Source organism: Enoplosus armatus, chromosome 16 (assembly GCF_043641665.1).
Source record: "Enoplosus armatus isolate fEnoArm2 chromosome 16, fEnoArm2.hap1, whole genome shotgun sequence".
Lineage (NCBI taxonomy): Eukaryota > Metazoa > Chordata > Actinopteri > Centrarchiformes > Enoplosidae > Enoplosus > Enoplosus armatus.
The window spans coordinates 259,026-281,126 of record NC_092195.1 but is presented as its reverse complement, the minus strand read 5'-3'; the positions used below and the strand labels follow the sequence as shown (position 1 = coordinate 281,126).

The following is a 22,101-nucleotide window of genomic DNA, read 5'->3' as shown; positions in this document are numbered from 1 at the left end:
CACAAAGAAAATGCTGGACAGAGTTGACCTATTGCAGCCTGTGCCAGAAAGCACCAGATCTGAGTACCATTACCTAAGACACACCACCAACTACTCTGTATGCAGGTACAACTGCAGACATCCTCCCCTGCACACGCGTACACACATGCCATCTTCAAATATAAAAAAAAACCTAGTGTCTGGTCTTTCTGTGATCAGTTACAGTCATGCCAAAGCAGTGGAATGATATGGAGAAAACCAACAGCACCACCAAGTGGATCAGTGTTCAGCTCCTAGTTTAGGCCCTGCATAAACACACGCACACAGTTCTTTTTTTTTTTTTTTTATTACCCTGGCTGATTAGACCTGTAGTCAGATGTCAACACCTGTGTGGATGGTGCATAGGTGTGCAGATAGGCCTTTTTCAGAGCAGACATTTTGACTTGTTATGGTAGGAAAATCACAGGTGTTACTAATAACATTAATGATGACTGTATTCAAGTGTCCCAATAAGCCATGGCAGTGTGACAGTGAGCCTGCATAAACAATACCAGGACCCTGAAACTAAAGCAGCTAAATGTAATTCAGCCATCATTCATTTGATTATTTACACCTGTGCTTTTCCTGTGTCAAAATGTCCTCCATGAAAAAGGCCTATTGTAAATTGTGATGTGATGGACCGCACAAATAAAATTGACTTGACTTGTTCAGGGACTTTGATCAAATTATCACACACTACTTACTGACTTTAAGTTAACGTGGGGCCGAGCAGTTCCAGTTCAGAAATACTGGTTGGTTTCTGGGGCTCTGGGCAAAATTCATACTGTATATTTCCACTTCATATTCCCCCCTGACATTATTCAGATCCATCTTAGTTTTTGCCTGCTTCTCCTACATTATGTTATATTAAGTTTTGCACTTCCAATTTCTGATGACATCTAGCTCTTGTTCTAGCTCTTGAGTTTGGATACACTCATTGTAGGTCGCTTTGGGCAAAAGCAAAAAGCAAGAGCATCCATTTTCTCTTTAAGATAATCACTGACAAAGTATAAAAAACACAGAAGCTTGTTTAACTCAAGCAACAACTCAGAGGGTTGCAGTAAAGACTTCACATTTTAGAAAAATAATCTTGTTTGACATTTTCAATCAGATGAGAAAATCTGTTTCATCTCTGTATGTCCAGAACAGAGATAGGACATGGATGTGTTTAGCCTAGCTTAGCACAAGACTGGAAGCAGGGGAAGCTGCTAGCATGGCTACATGTTATGACAAAACACATCATTCAACAACTTGGAAGCTTTATGCTGACAGAGTCTATATGGATGATCTGACACTGGATGAAATTATATCTACTCAAGAATAAATAACAGTACTGCTGCAGTGTATTTCCTCCCCAAGTTGCTGGACTCACCGCTGGTAGCAGCTGGCCATTGATGCTCGCTGTGCGGAAAGGCGAGTTGGTGGAAAGACGCTTGTCCCACTCACTGGGCCGAGGCTCCGGTACCGACTCCATGAAACTCCTCTTCAGCTCACTGATGCTAGTGTGGTGACGCATGATCTCAGTCTGGGTCTTATCCAGGTCCTTCAACAAGAACGTAAAAGTCAGAATAGGTAGAGGGAAGGGAAATACATTTTTTTAAGTAAAGAAAGGATAGCCAAATAGCCAAAAATAATGAATCACCCAGATTGTAAAAATACATTTTTCATTGTTATATGTCAGTTGTCAATATGTTGACAAATTCTTTAATGCAGTATGGTTTTGTGTTAGATCAAAAGCATGTTCTTGGATAAAGCCTGTCTATTTCCAATGGCATGCTGAGGTCATGGAAGAAGATGTTTTTCAGACAAACCAGACACCAGACTGCATTGGGAGGAATCTGTCTCCTGTGATCCGTGATCCAAATTTCAGCCCAGCAGCAATCACTGAGATTTGGAGTTTACAGCTTTTACATTTCTAAATCTCCCTCATGTGGGTCATGATAACAGAAATAAAGCAGCTGAAGCGCAGAGGATGACTCCCGACTAGTGGTTGCTAATAAGGCACTGGTTCACTGGCTCACAGATTGGCTTTCATCAATGCAAGCAAGGGGACATGTTTAACATCAACAAACACAGGAGGTGTCGTGTTTCTCTGAAAAACCTGCATATGGTGAGCAGGTCTGACAGAACCAAAGCAAGGAAGGTGAATGGTGTGCACATGGACAGAGAAAGCATACAAAGGAAAATGAGAGGTAGTTCGCACACTGAATATTGCAAGCTCCAAAAATTTCAGTAAATTAAGAAAGGGATTGAAAGAAATTAAGTTGTGTATAATCACAACATTGTACACATTTTCTTCTGCTATTTCCAGGATCAAGAATGAACTTCAGTATCTACATGTATACTGTTTAGCCTGTTTGAGGACAATTATGCTTTATGTACAAAGTAATCGTTTTTGGATGATGGGTGTTATTTTGTATCATATGAAGTCCTTATTGTAGGCAGAGTTGTCATTTGTGTCTATATATACAGCCTGCTTATTCCCATGGATGTTGACCTGACAAAGACCTTGAAGGTGAATTGTTGCATCATTAGCTTTTAGGACACTTTATTCAGTGAGCAGACTTCCTCTTTTTGCCTTGTGGAACCATCACCGTAAAGTATTCTCATGCTTTTCTTTGTGATAAACCAATGATTAATTTCCCAAAATGTCAGCCTATTGTTTGTTTATTTATGCCATCTAAAATAGCAGTGTGATAGTTGCCACCAAGTAATGGAATAACTGCATATTCAAATGACTATTTTATAGGTGGTAGGCAGGCTGATTCGGAGAGGCAAATGCATACAGTACAGACACATGAAGAGGGGGGTGACATATCACACAAGTAGCAGGATGAGATTTGTACCTAGAACCCAGGTGTGGTTGTAAAAAACTAAACTATGAACTTGAAGAGGTCAACAATAATTCTCTGAGGGTGTGTCAGTATGAGTGATCCCTTTTACACTACATGTAGTCTTTTGAGTCAATGGCAATATAAAATACATTAATTAATGCAGCTCTCAAAGGGAAATTAACCAATATCAGCGTTTCCAAGCTGTAGTAATGTAACATGTCATCCCTCTCTTCTGAAATGATATAAACTCAGAAGAGAATGTCACACAGCACAATGATCACAGGCAACAAAAGTTCAGAGTCACAGACAGACAGTAAATACGTAGCAAATTCATCAAAAAAAGAGACTGGAGGTCCTCAGTAACCATAAAGACCCATGAGAAACAACAGCAGTGTCCAGAATCTGTTAGTGACATCACTGAGACATACATGAATGAGAAAGAACAACAAAATATATTTTTTTAATCTTCTCTGGAAATAGACCCCTTTCAGGGCAGACATTTTGGCTTTTCAAAGCAGGAAAGGCACATGTGGAACATTAATGATGGTTGCATTCCACTTCGATGAGCCAGTTCCTGGGCTCTGATACTGTGCATGCTCACTCACTGACAGGCTTACTGGGACTCTTAATGGAATGGAGCCATTGTTAATGTTATTTACGCCTATGCTTTTCTTGCTCAGCAAAAGTCAAAATGTCTGCCATGAAAAATGCCTATAGACATCATGGCAGAACAGCAGGCCAGACATATATATATATCTCAGACAATTTTACTTTGTTTCAGCACCAAAGGCCAAGCTGCAGTACCAGTTTAAACTTTAACCTATGTTAAAAAAGAGACCTTTCCCAATCATATATTTCATAAAATGAAAATATGAAATGTCAAAGACAATGCCAAAGTGAATTGAAGCTACTTGCATGAGAATCAGAGAGGAAAATAGTGCATGCCAAGCCTTTAGGGTTAAGCTGAAAACAAGGCAAGAAATTAAGAGAAACACAGGCGTCAAAGCAAAAAGAAAACAACACAGCATCCATGCAGGAAGAAAAATGTGATGGCAAGCAGGCAGAACAGATATCTGAAGACTGAAAATACAAACCTCCAACATTAAATTGCTATGTCTGATATAAATAGTTTCACCCTTAAGTTTCTTAGCTCTTTTCTGTGGAAAATGAGGAAAAGGGGAAGAGCTGGTTGGAATGCAGAATTCATTCAAACATTTTAATATTTAATTTGCAATGGAATCCAATGAGCAGTGCTGATCATGGCAATGACATGAATCACAAAAAATAAAAGAGCAATGGGACTGAACACAGAGCGTGGTTTGCAGTTCCTAGTATGCCCAGCTCAGTAAGGGACAGGTGAAGAATTCAACTACACCTACACACACACACACACACACACACACACACACACACACACACAAGTTGTGTGTATTAGAAGCCAAGCAGATACACACTCACTCACTGTGAGTAGAAGTCACATACTGTGCAAAAGCTGTACTGTGTGTACAGTGCAGTGTACATGAGGAGAAGCACCAATATGGGTCTGCTTGTCCCAAAAAAAAATTAAATCACATTCACCATTTTCATGTTTCAACTGTCTTGATGGATTGATGAAAAATATTAAAATTTTAAAACTGATTGACTAGCTGATTGATACAAATGAGCTTATTTGTGTGCATATAGTGTGCATTCTGACTTAATTATAATTTATCTCAAGTCTGCTTTAATTAAGATGAGTATTTTTTTTATTTTTCATACAGGCATTCTTCTGCTTGACTGTGCTCTGTCTGCTGTATTGGGTAACAAATCATTTAGTCTAATTGTGTGCTGTTCTTGTGGTGTTAGTATATTTTAATCTGATTGCAGGCTCTTCTTGTGGCATCAGTTGACTATAATCTAGTTTAATCACCAAAGGGTTGTGGTGAACAAATCTGAAACCAGTGTAGGAAACCTTATTCTTAAAACTGTTTTTCATTTTAGATTTTTAGAAATAACACTGATCTGTATAACAGCTGTTTTTTTGTTGAGCTGTCAGTGGCAACAACTTTCTATTGCCTGGCCATCACCATTAGGGTAACTGTATTGCTAATTAACATTACCATTACCACAGCCATTACCATTAAGAACTCTGTAGAACCGTAAACTACACCGCTCCTCTGCACCCTGCACTGGCTATCAATGGCTGCTCGAATCCAATTCAAGACACTGGTACTTGCCTACCATGCTGCAATGGCTCAGGCCCATCCTACATCCAGGACATGGTCAAACCATACACCCCAGCCCGTTCACTACACTCTGCTACTGCCAACCGGCTTGCTACCTCTTCACCACTGTTTGCTGTCCTGGCTCCACAATGGTAGAATGACCTTTGCATTGATGTCAGGACAGCAGAAACGCTAAACATCCTGCAAACAAACTGCTGCAGACTTCTGTTCTTTCTCTATCTCTTATCGTTATCTAATGTAGCACTTGAGGCAGGTCAGCAAATTTAATTAAGTTGATAGTTGACTATAAATTGACTTGCATGATTCCTGCAATTTTTGGGTTGTATCCACATGGTTAAATGCACTTATTGTAAGTCGCTTTGGATAAAAGCATCAGCTAAATAAATGTAATGATCTACACATTTTTTGTTGAAACCGCTCATGTATTCCAGTGTACAACTTAAATGCATCCCTGACTCTATGGCTGGCAGCAAATAAATTCAAATTAGGTGTGTAGACAGGAAAAAGGTAAGACTGCAACCTAAAAATGACACAAAACCGTTTGGCCTGGATTGCCGACTGAACTTTAGCATATAACCCTTCATTCACTGTCCTCAAATAAACCATCACCTTCTAGTCAACAAACACATCTGGTTATGGACTTATACGTGAAGCCAATGGTTTTATTTCATTTCAATATCCTAAAATCTATGGTAATAAAATGCTTATTGGTGAAATCTATAACATCAAGTGAATAAAAATATTAAACACCAAGTGAATAAAAATATTAAATATTTTATGAAAATATAAAATAAACAGTAATATTTGGGTTTTATTTTTGCTTAAAATTATTACTTTTATCTTATAATATTTTGAGATTTAAGTACAAGGAAAACCTAATATTTTGAATTTTTATCAAAATATTTTGATCACAGTGGCCCCAATACTCTCCCAGAGAGCACTGACAAGTTTAACTATAAAATGTCCCACCAACATATTTTGGTGAAAATAACGCTAAATAACCAAATTTAGGGGTTCCTTATCAAATATATTTATTTATGTCATGGGTTTATGTTAAAAAAAAAGTTTACTTTGTGTCATGCCATGATTTACAAGCTCCTTCATTTGGCTTGGATGCAAATAAATAAACTCATCTATATGCAATATAGTTGTTGGCTTGTCTTCTGTAGTTCCTTCCTGCAGATTTGTATTATTATTGTTTACTTATTTATTTATTTTTTCCAATTCTGATTGTTTCTACAAAGCTACAAACTGCTTCGCACAATAATTACATCAACATCTGCAAATTCCTGGAAGGTGTGATTCAATCAATCAATTGGGGCTTTTCCTAAACAGAAATGAACACGTGAGTATGTGTGAGTATGTGTCCTCCCCTTACAAACGTTATAGTGTAAGCCCGCATGTTTGCTTCTGGAGAAGGAGAAACCAAGTTTTATAATGTGTTTGTCAAACAGCTGCAGGGAATGACATAATAAGTTGGATTGATTTCTACCTGATCCAAAAGCAAGTTCTTGTACAGCTGATAGGACATTTACAAGCCTTCACAGAACGACAAACAGCCACAAATCATAAAACAATCAAGAGATCAAAGCACTCAGTGTCTCTGCAATGGAAAACAGCACTGTTAGACAACAGAAAAGCAAATTAAAAGTCTCTTTAATTGTAACGGATGCAGGGATGAGGATGGTGAGTCTGCAGGAACACTGGCACAGCATGCTAACCTTCCTCACTCGCATCATCTCCGTCTTTGTTTTATCCTGAGGAGAATGCTGCTCCCCATCAGAGGAAATACATAGTTATTGTATGTTAAGGTCCTGTTTCAACTCAACAACAAACCATTTGTAATACAGTCAAAAACACAAGCGTAAGGGACTTTCAAGTGATGTAACTCTTCCTCTGACAATGGTAGCCATCCCTTTAATATCTGTATTAGGCCATTGTCAATATTGCTAATCAATGATTAGGACTGATTTTTCAATATTAGACTTTTATATTGTTTTACATCAGTGCAATTTAGCACTTTGATTGTTGACATTTTTTTGTCTTGTCAACAATTACTGATATTCCAGCAAAAGGTATTATATCAATTACATTTATCATGACTTTTAAACCTCCATGTCTAGTTTCAACTGATTCAACTGGTTCCAACAGTTTAGTCTGATCATGCATCAAACAAACAAACCTGGCTCTTTTGCTCTCTTTCCCCATTGGCAGTGGTCACAGAGGGGGAGTGCCTCCGCTCTCTCCTGGCCACTGTCTGGTAGCACAGACAAAGCTCGTACATCAGGATAAATTCCAGCACAACCAGAGGTCTGTACTACGAAGCAGGATTTAGAGTTTGCAAGGTAACTTCAGGTTTTATATGAGATTTATAGATTCTCGTCGGGGGGAATGACTTATCTTTGTAAGCTTCTTGAGCCGTATGTCGAAACCACTTCATTGCGCTTTTCTATACCGATGTCATCCTACAACAGTGACTGGTTAAAGCACTAAAGCCTTGTACGTGTTGTATTTACAAGATATGAAAGTAAGCCTAACTACTGCTTTGAATTACATTTTTATAATCATTTTTTCATTTGCTCCCAAGTCCGATTTGTTTTTCCACCGAGGTTGCTGCTGAAAGAATAAGGCAAAAATTGTAATATACGCCAAAAGAATACATCTGAGCAACACATTCATTTAATAGAACACCAATGTAATTGTGGGAGCCATGTTATGTTTATATATGTTTTAGTTAGATAAATAAGTGCAGTCTGTATTTTGTTTAATAGTCAATGTGTTAATAATGTGATTTCATTGAATAAGTTAATAAATAGTAATTTGTGTCAGCTAATAGTCTTTTTGATTTAATTTATGTTGATGTAAGCATTATGTTTTGTAAAAGGCAACACTAAGTAAGCCTTTGTTAAGCTTTCTGTGGATGGTGATGTAGGTTACTGTCACTTTAAGAGAAACAGGGCTCTTGTGTTCAGTTGAGGCTCAAGCAAGGACCGAGCCACATGGTTTTCTTCCCATATTACAGTTTGCTGATTGGGAGAGCTTAACTTTGAATAATCCTGTAAGAAGTTACAACAAAATTGTGTAGTGAAAATACTTAGTTTTATTATTTTTTACATTGGCGTCCTGTGGAAGTTTTTCCTTCTCAAGTTAGAGTACACAAGTTAGGCCAAGGCGTTTGTTGAGCTTCAACTCCCACAGTAATTATAGTCAGTTACTCATTATCATTTACTACTTACAAGCCTATTAACATACAGTCTGCAATTTTTTGCCAGCTGTCCTTCCTGCATTTGGCAGCTGCAACTGTGTTGCTTTTAGCCTGGATGATGTGTTTAACTTCTTCGTATTTGTCTAATATTATAGTTTGCTCTTTGTTTGTAAGATATGACGCTCTGCTGCCAGTAGACTTGTCCATGCTTTGTGATTGGTCATATGGAGCAAACACTACCCCTTTTATGTGAACGCGCTCAAGGCTAGATTGGGAAAACCTGACTTACAGAGTTGATAGCCACCATTGTGCAACCGAAATGAACTTGCTTCGTAGTACAGGCCTCTGGGCTAAAACCTTCCACAAAACTTTGTTTCATATGTTTGTTTTCATTTGGTAGACTGTCCTTTTTGTCAGTACTGGCCACACTTACAACAAAATTATATATGTTATATATGTAGCCTACACTCTTTGCCCCACTGCTCCATACCAACACACATCATGCACTACAGTGAGGTATAATAGACTCCATGTGAACGTTGGTGAACAATGGTTCAGTGTTTGCAAAGAAAGCAAATAAGCAAAATGTTGAAGTATTCCTTTAAGATTGGGTATTTGCTTTTACTTTCTAAAAAGAGAGGATAAGCCTATGCACAGTTTGGAAGGTTGAAACATTTTCAAAACCTGTAGCTATGAAACAGATGTTTTCAAAAATGTAAACTTTCCTACTGTTGGTAGGCAAATTACAATTCTGTAGACCTGACTCATAAGTCAAGTAGCCTTACTTTACATAGGCAAAGCCACATTACTTTCTGTCACATGTTAATTGACTTCTTTGCTCACTTATTATCATATTACTCCATAACTTACTGCATATAGTACATTTCATCTCACTATTTATATTCATACCTCTGAGTCAGTAGCTCCGAGTATTGATCTATTAATACCTTGACATTGATTGAATTCAAGGTCTTATTAACTCAGTCACTCAAATGGGGCCAGGTACTCCTCCTTCAATTTTACTGGAAACGTATAGCACTCATTCAATGTGCATCCATAGGATAATTGTATACTTTCATAATTTAATTGTGAATTTGACCAGTGGGACTGTCTACCAAAAACTCACTGTATTTCTTTATTAATAACCTCTTCTCTCTGGCCTCTTCCCTGATCTCTGATTATAGGTGCCCTGTAACCTTCCCTTTTTTGTTCAGTAATAAACAGAGTGAGAACTGAATAGTAACATGTGGTGACGTAAAGGTCAGTGTCCACTACCTTGATTTCTGGAGTGGACTCTGGTCGGGGGCTGTGGCTCTTGGTGTACTCAGCTGGCTGACTCTCCACCTTTACCTCTGCCTTCCTGCCTCCAGAGCGGTTGCCTTTGGGCGTGGAGCCGTCATGCTGGTCAGAGCGAGGCAGGGTGTGTAGCAACGGTGACGGGGTAGCCTCCCCAGGAGACACCGGTGACATGACGGGGGCGCTGACCGGACGAGTTGATTTATTGTCAGGAGTGGACGCCATGGCTGTAGTGGACAAAGTGGAGAGACAATGGCCTCACTTTAAACAACAAAACAAAACAAAATAAAATGTATGTATTAATGGTATCTGTAGCTTTTAGACTTATAGACTTTTTCAAAACAACTTTTATGTTTTCTGAAGGTTAAAATCTAAAAGTTAACCATTTGGAGCATTTCCCCGCATGTCCTCTCTATGATTTTTCCTATAGATTTTTGCACACTATTGTCTGAAGCTGCATTGAGATGTCATTCAGCTTCAATCACTTCCAAACAATAAAGACAATTCTGACAAACTGATATTGATATTGTAATAATGTCCATCCATTAATTTTTTGCCACTTATCAGAGAGACAGCAGCTCGACTCAGCAGCCCAGCTGGCAGGAAGATGGAGTCTCAAGAGCGTTGACAGTGGTGTGAAGGATTTATCACTTTATGACAAGCTTGAATGATTTAAGTGTATATAAAAAGCCTTACTCCATCCTGTTTCATTGATCTTTCAAGACAAAACAATGCTGTCAATCTGTTAACAAAATACCTGAGTTTTATTTACTTCTCTCCTGTAGACAAGTGTTGAGGTAGGGCAGAAGTGATTTTAAGTACCTGTTAATTTATCGATGGCATTATTAAAATGATAAGTCAATACATCAAAGTTCCTTTGCATTGTGGGAGAACAGGCCAACATCAAAATGCAATTTGCAGCAGTGTCCGGTTTCCTAAATTGAATTGGCGCAGTCCAACTTGTACGTGATGCTAATATGATCCTAACAAATGTACTTGCCCTATGGTCTGGCTCAACACATGACTGTTTCATTCATACATATAGCAGTGTAGGGAACAGACTATAGACAGTTGCTGTGCATGATGGGTAGCTTCTTGGAATGTTATTAGTTAACTTATTGTAAAAATTCTTACATTTCAAGCCTGATGTGTATATATATATTTTTTTATAACTTGCAGGAGATAGCAGCTACCCCCTCAGGCCCTGGCTCCTCACCCTTCTTGCAAACCCACAGAGCGAAGACGAAAGGCACTATAATGATGCTCATGCACGTTCAGTTGCAGAGCGTACATCGGGCTACTAAAATCCAGATGGCACTGTTTAGATGCCTTTCCATTAAAATGATTATTGTCCATGTTCACAATTAAATTACACAGTCAGAGCTGACCAAAATGTTTCGATTTTAACCACCTTTTTAACCCTTTAAAACAATGTGGCAAATCTTTTTTTATCTCAGGTCCCATTGCCATGGCGGACCACGGTGCTGGTCATTTCAATTTTAATCTGTTTTGGGGTAGATTTTCTCTCTTTAAGAGAGATAGAATTCATCCAAACAATCTAGGCTCATGAATGCTAGCCGTTAACATACAACACGCAGTGCAGTCCTCTCCATGTGACTGACTGATTACACTCCACACATGCACCACACACACATAGGCAGCATGGTGGTGTTGTGGTTAGCACTGTCAGATTCTCCATCTTGTTTCACACCTTCCCCAATCATCAAATGCCAAATAAGTTTGTTACTTCCGCTCTACAAATACATGCTGCTTGTAATTTCTCAGATGCCTACAGAGCCTCCTCTCTATTCAGCAGCATTCAGCTAAACACAATTAATTACAAGTTTAATTCACTCTGTGGAGACATCTTGGACTCTGTTGCCCGTTTGACAGTCAGAAAACCAAGAGCCATAACTCAGCCATGGCTGAATAGTGACACCTGTGCTCTTAGGCAATTATGTCGAAAGGCAGAAAGTAAATGAAAAAAAGACAGGACTCAGGATTTAAGAATCTGAAAGGCTATCTGGCAAATTATCAGAAATTTGTCAAAGCTGCAAGAGCGAAATATTTTGACACCATCTGCAGAAATTCCCACAGTCCCAAAGCATTGTTCCATACAATACATTCTGTTCTCAACCCTGTTGCTGCTACCTGTCCACAAATGACCACAGGCATTTGTGAGGATTTTTTGTGAGAACTTTTTATCTATGAAAACTGATCGCATACAAGCTTATGTTTTACTGCCCACCTACGATCCCTCTCTGATGTCTGTCTGCTCTGCCATCCTTAATGACTTTCAGCCTGTATCTCTGTCCCACATTTCTGATACCATATCTCACACAAAGTCCACCACCTGCCCCCTGGACATTGTTCCAACTTTCTTTTTAAAGGAAGTATTGGATACTTTAGTCCACAATTTTCCTTATCGTAAATACCGTAGCAAATGGAACCTTCCCATCCTGTTTTAAACATGCAGTAGTCCAACCTAATATTTAAACAATTTCCGTCCCATCTCCAAGCTCACATTCCTGTAAAATAGTCTTCAACATAACATCATGGAGAAATTCCAATCTGCCATTTTAATTATTTTAGACTTCAGCGCGGCTTTTGATACGGTTGATCGTTGTATTTTATTAAACTGCCTTAAAGACCAGGTTGGCATCCAGGGCACTGCCCTCAGTTGGTTTGCCTCCTACTTAGTGCGCATGCGCCGACCGTGCATGCAGCCTGTTACAGTCACTCCTGTTTTGTACAATTTCCCCCCTGGGATCAATAAAGTATTTCTGATTCTGATTCTGATTAACCGACAGGACTTTTTCTCTTAAGATTGGCAGCCTCTCCCCTCTACTGCCCCTATGACTTGTGGAGTACCTCAAGGTTTAATTTTAGGGCCCATTATATTTACTCTTTTAGGCTGTATCTTCCACAAGCACAATGTTTCCTTTCATTGCTACGCTGATGACACGCAAATATACCTTCCATTGAATCCGGGGGATTCAAACTCCATCACATCGATCCTTAATTGCCTCCAGGATGTGAAATGCTAAGTGGCAAAAAGCTGTCTTCAGTTGAACGACAACAAGACAGAAATGATGATGATGTTTTTGGTCCTCCCAACACCTCAGGGAGTATAGATAGCCACTTAGGGCCAATGACATCAAACCTTCATGCCCATGCCAGTAATCTTGGTGTCATCTTTGACTCAGCATTTAAATTTAACAAACAGATCAACTCTGTGGTGAAGGCTACTTTTTTCAGCTAAGGAACATAGCTAAACTTAAATCCATCCTCTCTTGCAACAACTTGAAGAATGTTACCACCGCCTTAATCTCTTCAAGGCTAGATTACAGCAACTCACTGTACATGGGTATTGGCCAGTCCTCTTTGTCTCGTCTGCAGCTGGTACAGAATGCTGCAGCTAGACTTCTAACTGGTACCAGAGAGAGAGACAGCATTACACCAGTACTAGCATCTCTGCACTGGCTACCTGTCAAACACAGGATTGATTTCAAGGTTCTTTTACTTGTTTTTAAAGCCATACATTGACTGGCACCTCTGTACATTTCAGAACTTCTCTGCCCCTACTCCAACTCTGGGCCTCTCAGATCCTCTGAACAATTGTTTTTGACTTTTCCACAATTGAGGCTAGTGGGTCCCTTTGCAGTGGCAGCTCCAACAACCATTCCAAAACTTTGGAATAGGCTTCCACTTTCAATCAAATGTTCCCCCTCCATTGAGACTTTCTAACAATGAAAAATAAAACAGTGCTTTACCAGGTTCATCTGTGGTATCAGCTGTTGGTCTTAGACTTAGACTTAGACTTTATTAATCCCACAGCGGGGAAATTTACAAGTCACAGCAGCAAAGACAGAAAGGTGCAGAAACACACAGCAGACAAGCACTGTGTCGATAAGAATTAGAAGTATTTTTTTTAAAAAAGAAAAACAATATACAAATAATAAATACAGATATCAAAAATATGGGGGACAAAAATAAATATATACACGGAAGATATAAAGTATGTACAAATTTTGCAGATTTATGTGCAGTTAAACAGTCTTATAGCAGTCGGAATGAACGACCTGCGGTAGCGCTCCTTCTTACACCGTGGATGTAACAGTCTGCTGCTAAAGGAGCTGCTCAGGGCCCCCACAGTCTTGTGCAGGGGGTGAGAGGTGTTGTCCATGATGGATGTCAGCTTGGCTAACATCCTCCTCTCCCCCACCTCCTCAATGGAGTCCAGCGGGCAGTCCAGAACAGAGCCAGCTCGCCTAATCAGTCTATTGAGCCTCCTCCTGTCCCTGTCCGTGCTGCCCCCCCCCCCCCCCCCCCCAGCAGACCACAGCATAGAAGATAGCCGAAGCTACCACAGTGTCATAAAAAGTCCGGAGCAGTTTCCTGCACACACCTCAGCCTCCTCAGCAGGTGGAGGCGGCTTTGACCCTTCTTGTACAGGGCCTGAGTGTGGTCAGACCAGTCCAGTTTATTGTTCAGGAGAACACCCAGGAATTTGTAGTTCTCCACCACCTCAATGTCCAAACCCTGGATGTTCAACGGTGTGATGCTGGATGACTTCCTCCTGAAATCGATCATCATCTCCTTCGTCTTGCTGGCGTTGATGTGAAGCTGGTTGAGCTCGCACCAGCTGACAAAGTTGCTGATGACCTCCCTGTATTCCAGGTCATTCCCCTCAGGCACACATCCAACGATGGCAGTGTCATCAGAGAACTTCTGGATGTGGCAACTGACAGTGTTGTGTCTGAAGTTGGAGGTGTAGAGGGTGAAAAGGAATGGAAAGAGAACCGTACCCTGGGGGGCCCCCGTGCTGCAGACAACCACATCAGACACACAGTCCCAGAGCCTCACATACTGTGGTCTGTTGGTGAGGTAGTCAATTGTCCATGAAGCCAGGTGACGGTCCACTCACTCTCCCTCAAACTTCACTCTCAGCAGTGCTGGCTGGATGGTGTTGAAGGCACTGGAGAAGTCAAAGAACATGATCCTCACAGTGCTTCCAGAGTTTTCCAGGTGAGAAAGGGATCTGTGTAGTACATAGATGACAGCGTCATCTACCCCGATTCCAGGACGGTAAGCAAACTGGAGGGGGTCCAGCGTTGTGCTCACCAGGGGTCGCAGGTGTTTGAGGATGATCCTCTCCATGGTCTTCATAAGGTGAGAGGTCAGGGCGACAGGCCTGTAGTGGTTGAGTGGTTGTAGTCTCTCCCTCTTTCTCAGAAATTTGGGTTTCCAGCGGTGAAAGCTTGGGTGTACCAGTGCCTGTACCAGTGGCAGACATGCTCCGATGGTGGGATGCAACATGGTTCCCTTTTGTGGAACCCACTGCATTTACCTCAACATCAACATGTTGCCACACTTTCTTTTGTTTGCGACACCACTGCTGAGGCCACCAAACGATAACGTTTATCGTACAACAAACACTTGTCCTCTGCCAAAATGTTAATGTTGCCCCAATGGACTTGATTGCCTGATTCTAGTTGCCGAGCTGTAAGCCTGTATTTGACCTTTGGTCCGAGTAAATTCTCGAACTGTCATTGTGAGCATGTTAGCATGCTGTTGTTAGTATTGAGGTCAAAGCACCACTGCGCTTAAGTACAGCCTTACAGAACAAGTATGGCTGGAGACTCCTGAACCTGAATCCTGAACACCTCTATAAGATGCAGAACAGCAACTGTGCCCAACTTTAAACTGTGGGAATGACTCCTTGGAGTTAGAGTTGAGTATATGAAAAGAGCAAGAATGGCAAAAGCAAGAAAAGGCAGATAATAACAGCAAAAGAAGCTTCATGCAGAACGTGTGGTTTACCTTAATTGACCATGGCTGGCCTGTTTGGTCTGTTTGTCAGCACAACTTTAAAAAACATGTTATACAGTAAGTACAAAACATATGTAACGCTCTGTTCTCGATGACAGAGCTGTGGGGTAGATAGTAATGTGTGATCAAAAAGTAAAGAGAGAGGAGAGGCAGAAAAACTGAGAACTAAATGAGAACGGAAAGAAAACTATGAAAACTGCGGGAAACAAAACAAGAACTAAATGTTGAAACATACTTGATTTTAACAATGCGTAAACGTAGACAAGCAGCTATATGTAGACAAGCCGCTATGACATGAGCCTTTGCCATGTGCCATTGCCTGTGTATGTTGTGAGTACCTGGAGAATTTAAACCTGCAATAACTGATTTTTCTTTGGCCACTTGTGGGCAGCAGAAACAAGTTGTGAACACAACATCGGGAAATAGCTCTTTAACTGCTAATTGCTCCGCTATGTTCTCCACTATGTCTGTCTGCTGTTGGTGCTAAGCATCTATTTCTGAGGACACGTGTGACCAACACTAATGGAATACAAGATACACAGTGTAGTCATGACCTCAGTAAGCAACTGTGTAACACTTTGACAAGCTCTGGTGCGACAAATACACACACACACACTCCTACAGCACAAACAGCAGGTGGAACAGTGTACCTCCATCCAGGCTGCGTGAGTTCCTCTTGCTGGATGAGCGCTGGAACAGAGGAGCTGGTCTGTCGATTAAAGAGCTTGCCTGTCTGGTCTGAGCCTGAGTCCGACCACTGTAGCGAAACTTAGAGCCCAACGCCAAGAACTTCCTCGGAGTGGTGGCCATCTCAGTGGAGGTCAGCCTGCACACAAAGAAAAACACACAAAACACTGAGCTTGATCTTCTGAGCTGCAACAAGCAAGCATATTTAGCAAAATGTCCATAGTTCCTTCAAGTAAAACACTGCACAGCACTGCCATGTGAACAAAGTGACTTAAAGAATACAATATCCTACCTGAAGAAGGTGTGATGTTCAACACACACTTTCCACAGCTTCTTGGCTGCCTTGTAATTGGGTAGTTTGAAGCCAATTGCACTCTCGTACTGTTCCACCTGTTGAAACAAGAAACACAAACAAGACTTGAAAATGAAATTAGATTCATGGTTTCATTCACAGTTTGGGTAAGTTCAGCATTAATGATGAACGACAGATGAATACAGGCGGATGAATATTATATTATTATTTCATATATACAGTATATATATGAAATGATGAACACCATACCTCAGATGGTCTTATTTTGATGAAGAAGCTGCTGCGTTTGTATGAGACCTTTAGGACTTTGGGCCAGGGGAAACGGTTGATCCTCAGTTTGTCTTTGTAAACCATCAGACCACTGGAGCAAACCCCCAGCATGATGTCAACACCATCCAGATCCTGACAGAGACACCCAAAGAGACAGAAAGAAAGATTTTCATTAACTGTCAACAGGATATGCAGATTTAAGACAGCTAAGACCTTTTGATGGAACATGGAATGAACAACAAAGAAAGATCTTAAATGGGTGACAAATGAAAGGAAGTGTATTAAGATGTGTTCCACCGCTACCTAAAATAGCTTCAGTCAGGCTCCAGCCTCTGGAAGACTGTTGGAGGGATAACCACCATTCCTCTCCACCAACATGATCAAAACCATGTCACCACAGGTTGATGTCAGAAAAGCAAAAGTTTTATCACATTTCCTCCCTCAATTGGCACATCCTGGCTACTGGGGTACTTGGCTAACTTCTTCTGTCAGATGCATTTGGTGTGTGCTATGGGCGTGAATTGACAAGCATCAAATGAAGCAGCACTGTGTGCGTTGCATTTGCAATGTTTCACACCTAAACTGCTTTGTTTGGCTCCTCTAGCCTGGTGCAAAAGCTGCCACTCAAATCGACTAAACAACCACTGCAAAACTGCTTAAAACTGAGGGACTCCCATTTCCAAGAATACTCTGCTGCAATACATTTGTCATGTGAAAGCAAAGCAGACAAACCACATGATTTTGTGATAGTAATTATGTGATTTTGGGGTACTTTCACACTTAACTTGGTTCGGTTCAAAGAAATTGTGGTGTGTTTGCCTCTTTGGTTCTATTTATTTGGGCTGATGTTGAAGCTGTCAGTCAAACTCTGGACCCAAGAATTGGACCAAGACCACCTAAAAAGGATTGCATCTTGTTCTCCAGTTTCAGTCTGGACTAATAATCCTCATAATCAATTATTTCTTGGAAAGCTCTTTGTGACACCAGAGAAGATAAATTAACACATTGGGTTGAGTAAGATGCAGCATGACCTGCTGTGAGTTGGAATTTAATTTACCTCCTAGGTCATCCTAGGCTGATGCCCAATGAATGAGTTACCTGTCAGTCCATATGACTTCATGCATATTCCTCCAGGTTTGTTTGTAAGAAGTCAGTGTTGTGCAGATTCATTGGGCTGCAAATGTACTTTTAACATATTCATTTCATTGGTTTTCCAGTTGTGATAATTATGAATACTAAAATGATAATTAGTGATAATTATAAATACTAAAATCATTGTTACATAAACTCTTTATGGACAAAAAGAAAAAAAAACACCTCAAGCAGATGTAAAACCTTTTACAAGAGACTATCTTGAGGAATGATGACATTTTAATATTTTTCATTTACACAAATTTTACATTTTAACAGTTTATTCTATGACTTTCTGTTTGCCAACTAATAATTGCAATAAGCACACACCATGTGTTTGAAATGTTTACTACAGTATGTATGATTATCCATATAAGTAGACAAGTTGCAATCCTTATATATCCACAGGGGGGCAATATAGTTCTTTAATAGTTCCTCCCTCCATATTAGTTTAAATCCCTGCTCTGATGCAAACAGATTGACCTGATTTCTGCTGTAAAACCTGACAAGTCACATGTCTTCCTCCTGTTCAGGCCAGGCATGCACACTTCTGTGATGCATGACATTAAAAATACTAACAGATAAAGCTGCAAACACACTGTGTGTCTTTTTCTTTTTACATCAATGCGTTGTTTTCATGGAGCACTGTAAGGCTATATCACATTCACACCCAGATTAAGTGTGTTGGAGGTTTTATTTGATCTATGAAGGATCTAAAGACACCATGGAAAACAAGGATGACTTACTTCCTACTAAGCCCTTTTTCAAACATTTAACAATGTAGGGAAGATGACTAGCAGAGCAGCTGAAAAATCTCCTGTCTCCTGTGCTCACCTTGGCCTGGTGGAGGTCCACTCCGTACATGGAGAGTTTCTTGGCATTCTCCAGGAACATCAGGTCTGCCTGGGCCGGACTCATTGACCTGCCACAACACAACAGCAGAAATCCAACAAAATCTTTAGTTACTGTGACTGTGGAGAAGCTGTGATATAAATGCAGATACTGCATCTCAATTCAAACCAAGGTTATTACAGCACAAAACTGGGCTTTGGAGAGTGGAAGAAGGTGTCTTTTCCCCTCACCCTTGATTTATCTTTTATGTAGGCCTTCTCTTGTAATGTTGTTTATGCATAGTTACATCAATAATTAGGTGGGATTAGTTCTATTGAGGGGAGTGGTAGGAAGTAAAGGTGAAGTGCATTTACTTAAGTAGATTAATTAATTTAGTAGACAATTTAATACACATGGCATTAAAAATGCTACAGACAAAGTTGCACACACATTGTGGTTTTTTATTATCTATGAAGGATACTTGGATCTGAAGTCACGATGGAAAACAAGGATGACTTACTACTTACTGAGCCCATTTTCAACATTTAACAATAAAGAGCAGCAGGTATAACATTAGTTACTCTAGAATTTATGCTTTTCCTTATGTACAAAACATGTGATCCTTTTATGAATTAGTACTGTTAAAGATTAAAATAAAGTAGTTAATATGTTGCTTAAATATTACCATCATTAGTATAATAATGCTATAATATTTATGTACTTTTACTTATGTAAAATTTTGAATACAGGATTTGACTTTGACAAAATTGTTTTACAAATCCACTCAATTGTGGTATTGATACTTTTACTTAGGTAAAGAATCTGAACACTTCCACCACTGGTTGAATGAGGCAGTGTTCTGACCTGTATGTATGGTGCAGCTCCATCATTTTGTGCTCCAGCTCCTTGGTCTGACCCTGGGCCATTTTCATGTCCTTAGCGTATTCATTGCCGTGCACCTCAGGGTCGTACTCGCCCAGCTCCGACTGCAGGGCGTAGGAGCCAAGCAGCGCCAGGGTGACGAAGGAACAAGGAAGGCGGCCCTGCAGGATGTCCTTCCGCAGCTGGAGACACAGGTAGTACCTGCAGTGCACAAGCAGGGATCACATGTACTGAATATGGAACTCTGGTTTCTTGATAACAGATTATCGTATATAGGGGGTCTGTACTGCATCCGCCGAGGATGACTGTGAGATGTGGTTAAAAGCTCCATAAAAGGCTAGTAAGTAAGTAAGATTTTTGTCAACTTTCATGCTCAATAAATTGCTCATCTGCATGGCCCTGTAATGTTTGATTCATAAGGGTGTCTGTCCACCAGACTAGAGCCAGTGTTGGTGACTTGTAGAGGTTTAACACTAACAGGGGAACTTGTTCCTTTAGGTTCTGTGGTGCCAGGAATTGGAATAAGTTACCTTTACATATTAAAATAATATGTAACCGCCATGATTTTAAAAATAGGGTCAAATTATGACAAAAAGGAAACATGGAAATAGACCTTACCATCAAATATTATAAGTCGTATAAATCGCCCACATTTATTGTTTTAATGTTTGACTGAGACGGAAAAAAACACACGCACTTCTAAAATCGCTGAATACAATATTAAAATGATTCCACCTCCTCTGGAGAAATAAGTCCTGCCCATATTGACCTTTTGATACAATAAAATTAGGATTGTAGGGAGCAGTTGACAAAATCACTGGAACCCATGCAGTACCTTGTTATGTCCTCAGACAGCTGGGCTGGGTCCGGTGGATAGAATTTCACATTGAAGGTGAAATTATAGTTGGCACCTTGAGAAAGAAAATGAGAGTGTAATGCAATATCTGTAAACATTAGAAACATGTTACAAAAGAAAATGAGAACAGATGGTGTATTTGCGGTTAAAGTTTTGCTCACCTTGTACTTGCCTGCGGATCTCCTTTGTAAGGTCCATCCAAATCTGATTTAAAAAAAATATGAGGGATGTAACATAAGGTTTGATATCATCAAACACCGCTCAGTGTCAGAAGTCCTTAAGCTCTAAGGGCCACAGAATAATCTAACTGTCTATGACATTCAGTAGGCCTGTTGCAATTATTACATGATTGCCTAATCACAATTATTTCAGCTGACTGCAATCATTTAGCACAAGGGAATTTTAAGCCAAGTGCATGAAACAAACATAAATACCATATTTCCATCATGTTTTCCACAACGTTTGAGGTTTGACTGGCGCTCTTTTAATTACATCATCTCGTTGTGCCCTCTTCTCCTGCAATGGTTTAATGGCACCTTATTGGAGAATTAGCGCCCCCAATTGTTTATCTTGATGCGCTCAACTTAAAGAAACGAAACTAAAATTTGCACTACATGCGGATGGAAACCTGGATAAGTTACAAATCTCGCAACAAATGGTATGCAAATTGTGTGTTTTTATCAGTTGGGTAAATAAACTGTCAGCACAAGGTTCCAATGTCAGGAAGAAAACATGGTTAAAATAAGTCTAGACCTTACAGCTATTTGGTTCTTTTGATTCAGCACATGAGACCATATGTCTTGCTTTCCAAAGCAAGATGATGAGAGAGGTGCCAATAACCGGTCTCTTGATGTACAGAAGAGAGTCTCCCCTACGGGTGCAGCAGTGCGTTTGACAGCTCTGGGTATTGATTATGTTGGACATCATTTACAGACAGTCTTTGCTTAATTTCAGTGTGTTTAGTATTGTTGTGCAATGTAATAACAAACAGCTGATCTATCGCTACAACATTATTCATTCAACAAGAATGTTTCATTGTTGATTTGTGGCATAAACTCTCCATGGACAGAAGGAAAACAACACCTCAAGCGAACGTAAACTTTTTAGAAGTTTTGTTGAATTTAGTTGCTTCCATCCATTTCTACTTAAATAATTTGCATAAAATTGCTTGGATGAAAACATGGATTTGTGTTTCCCCATTGCATATTGACTTTTGAAAACAAAATCAAGCATCCTTCTACAACAGTCCTAATAATGGAACACTGAGATTGGGATTCTTGGACTGATACTAACTAGATAGAATCAAGCTCACCTTCATGGTGGGCGTCTCCCAGATGACTGATACTAACTAGTTAAATCCAGCTCACCTTCATGGTGGGCGTCTCCCAGATAGCCAGGCCATAGTAGTCTTTCTCCAGCAGGTTGAGGTGGTCACACACCTTCATAAACAGCTCCTGGCCTTTGGCATGTTTCTGACACACACATACATAACAGGGAACGAGAAACGTAAAAAATGTAACTGATGTAACAGACCTGACATCACATACAATGTATTCAGTGAGTGCTGAACTGTGCAGATGTAGGTGAGTACAGCGCAGAGGCGCAGAGAGAGAGCGGTCGCTTCTCCCACAGGGCAGTTTAACAGTAAGGTTCAAACTGAAGCAGAGACTCAGCAGAGGAGAGGACAGGTCTGAGATGATATTGGAGCCACAATGACCTCG

The 22,101-nt window shown here is 40.1% G+C and overlaps 1 protein-coding gene across 1 annotated transcript in view; it reads right to left on the bottom strand.

The window, feature by feature from the left end:
• The window catches only part of epb41a (erythrocyte membrane protein band 4.1a), a 55,837-nt gene that overhangs the window by 25,226 nt on the left and 8,510 nt on the right, over positions 1 to 22,101 (bottom strand). The window contains exons 3-15 of the mRNA XM_070921815.1: positions 21,748 to 21,852; positions 20,542 to 20,584; positions 20,360 to 20,435; positions 19,507 to 19,725; positions 18,646 to 18,733; positions 16,660 to 16,812; positions 16,390 to 16,487; positions 16,061 to 16,236; positions 9,558 to 9,805; positions 7,260 to 7,334; positions 6,799 to 6,846; positions 3,947 to 4,009; positions 1,391 to 1,561 (exon numbers count right to left, since the gene is read on the bottom strand). Coding sequence (XP_070777916.1) covers positions 1,391 to 1,561; positions 3,947 to 4,009; positions 6,799 to 6,846; positions 7,260 to 7,334; positions 9,558 to 9,805; positions 16,061 to 16,236; positions 16,390 to 16,487; positions 16,660 to 16,812; positions 18,646 to 18,733; positions 19,507 to 19,725; positions 20,360 to 20,435; positions 20,542 to 20,584; positions 21,748 to 21,852 — 1,563 coding nt within the window. The remainder of the gene's footprint in view (positions 1 to 1,390; positions 1,562 to 3,946; positions 4,010 to 6,798; positions 6,847 to 7,259; positions 7,335 to 9,557; positions 9,806 to 16,060; positions 16,237 to 16,389; positions 16,488 to 16,659; positions 16,813 to 18,645; positions 18,734 to 19,506; positions 19,726 to 20,359; positions 20,436 to 20,541; positions 20,585 to 21,747; positions 21,853 to 22,101) is intronic.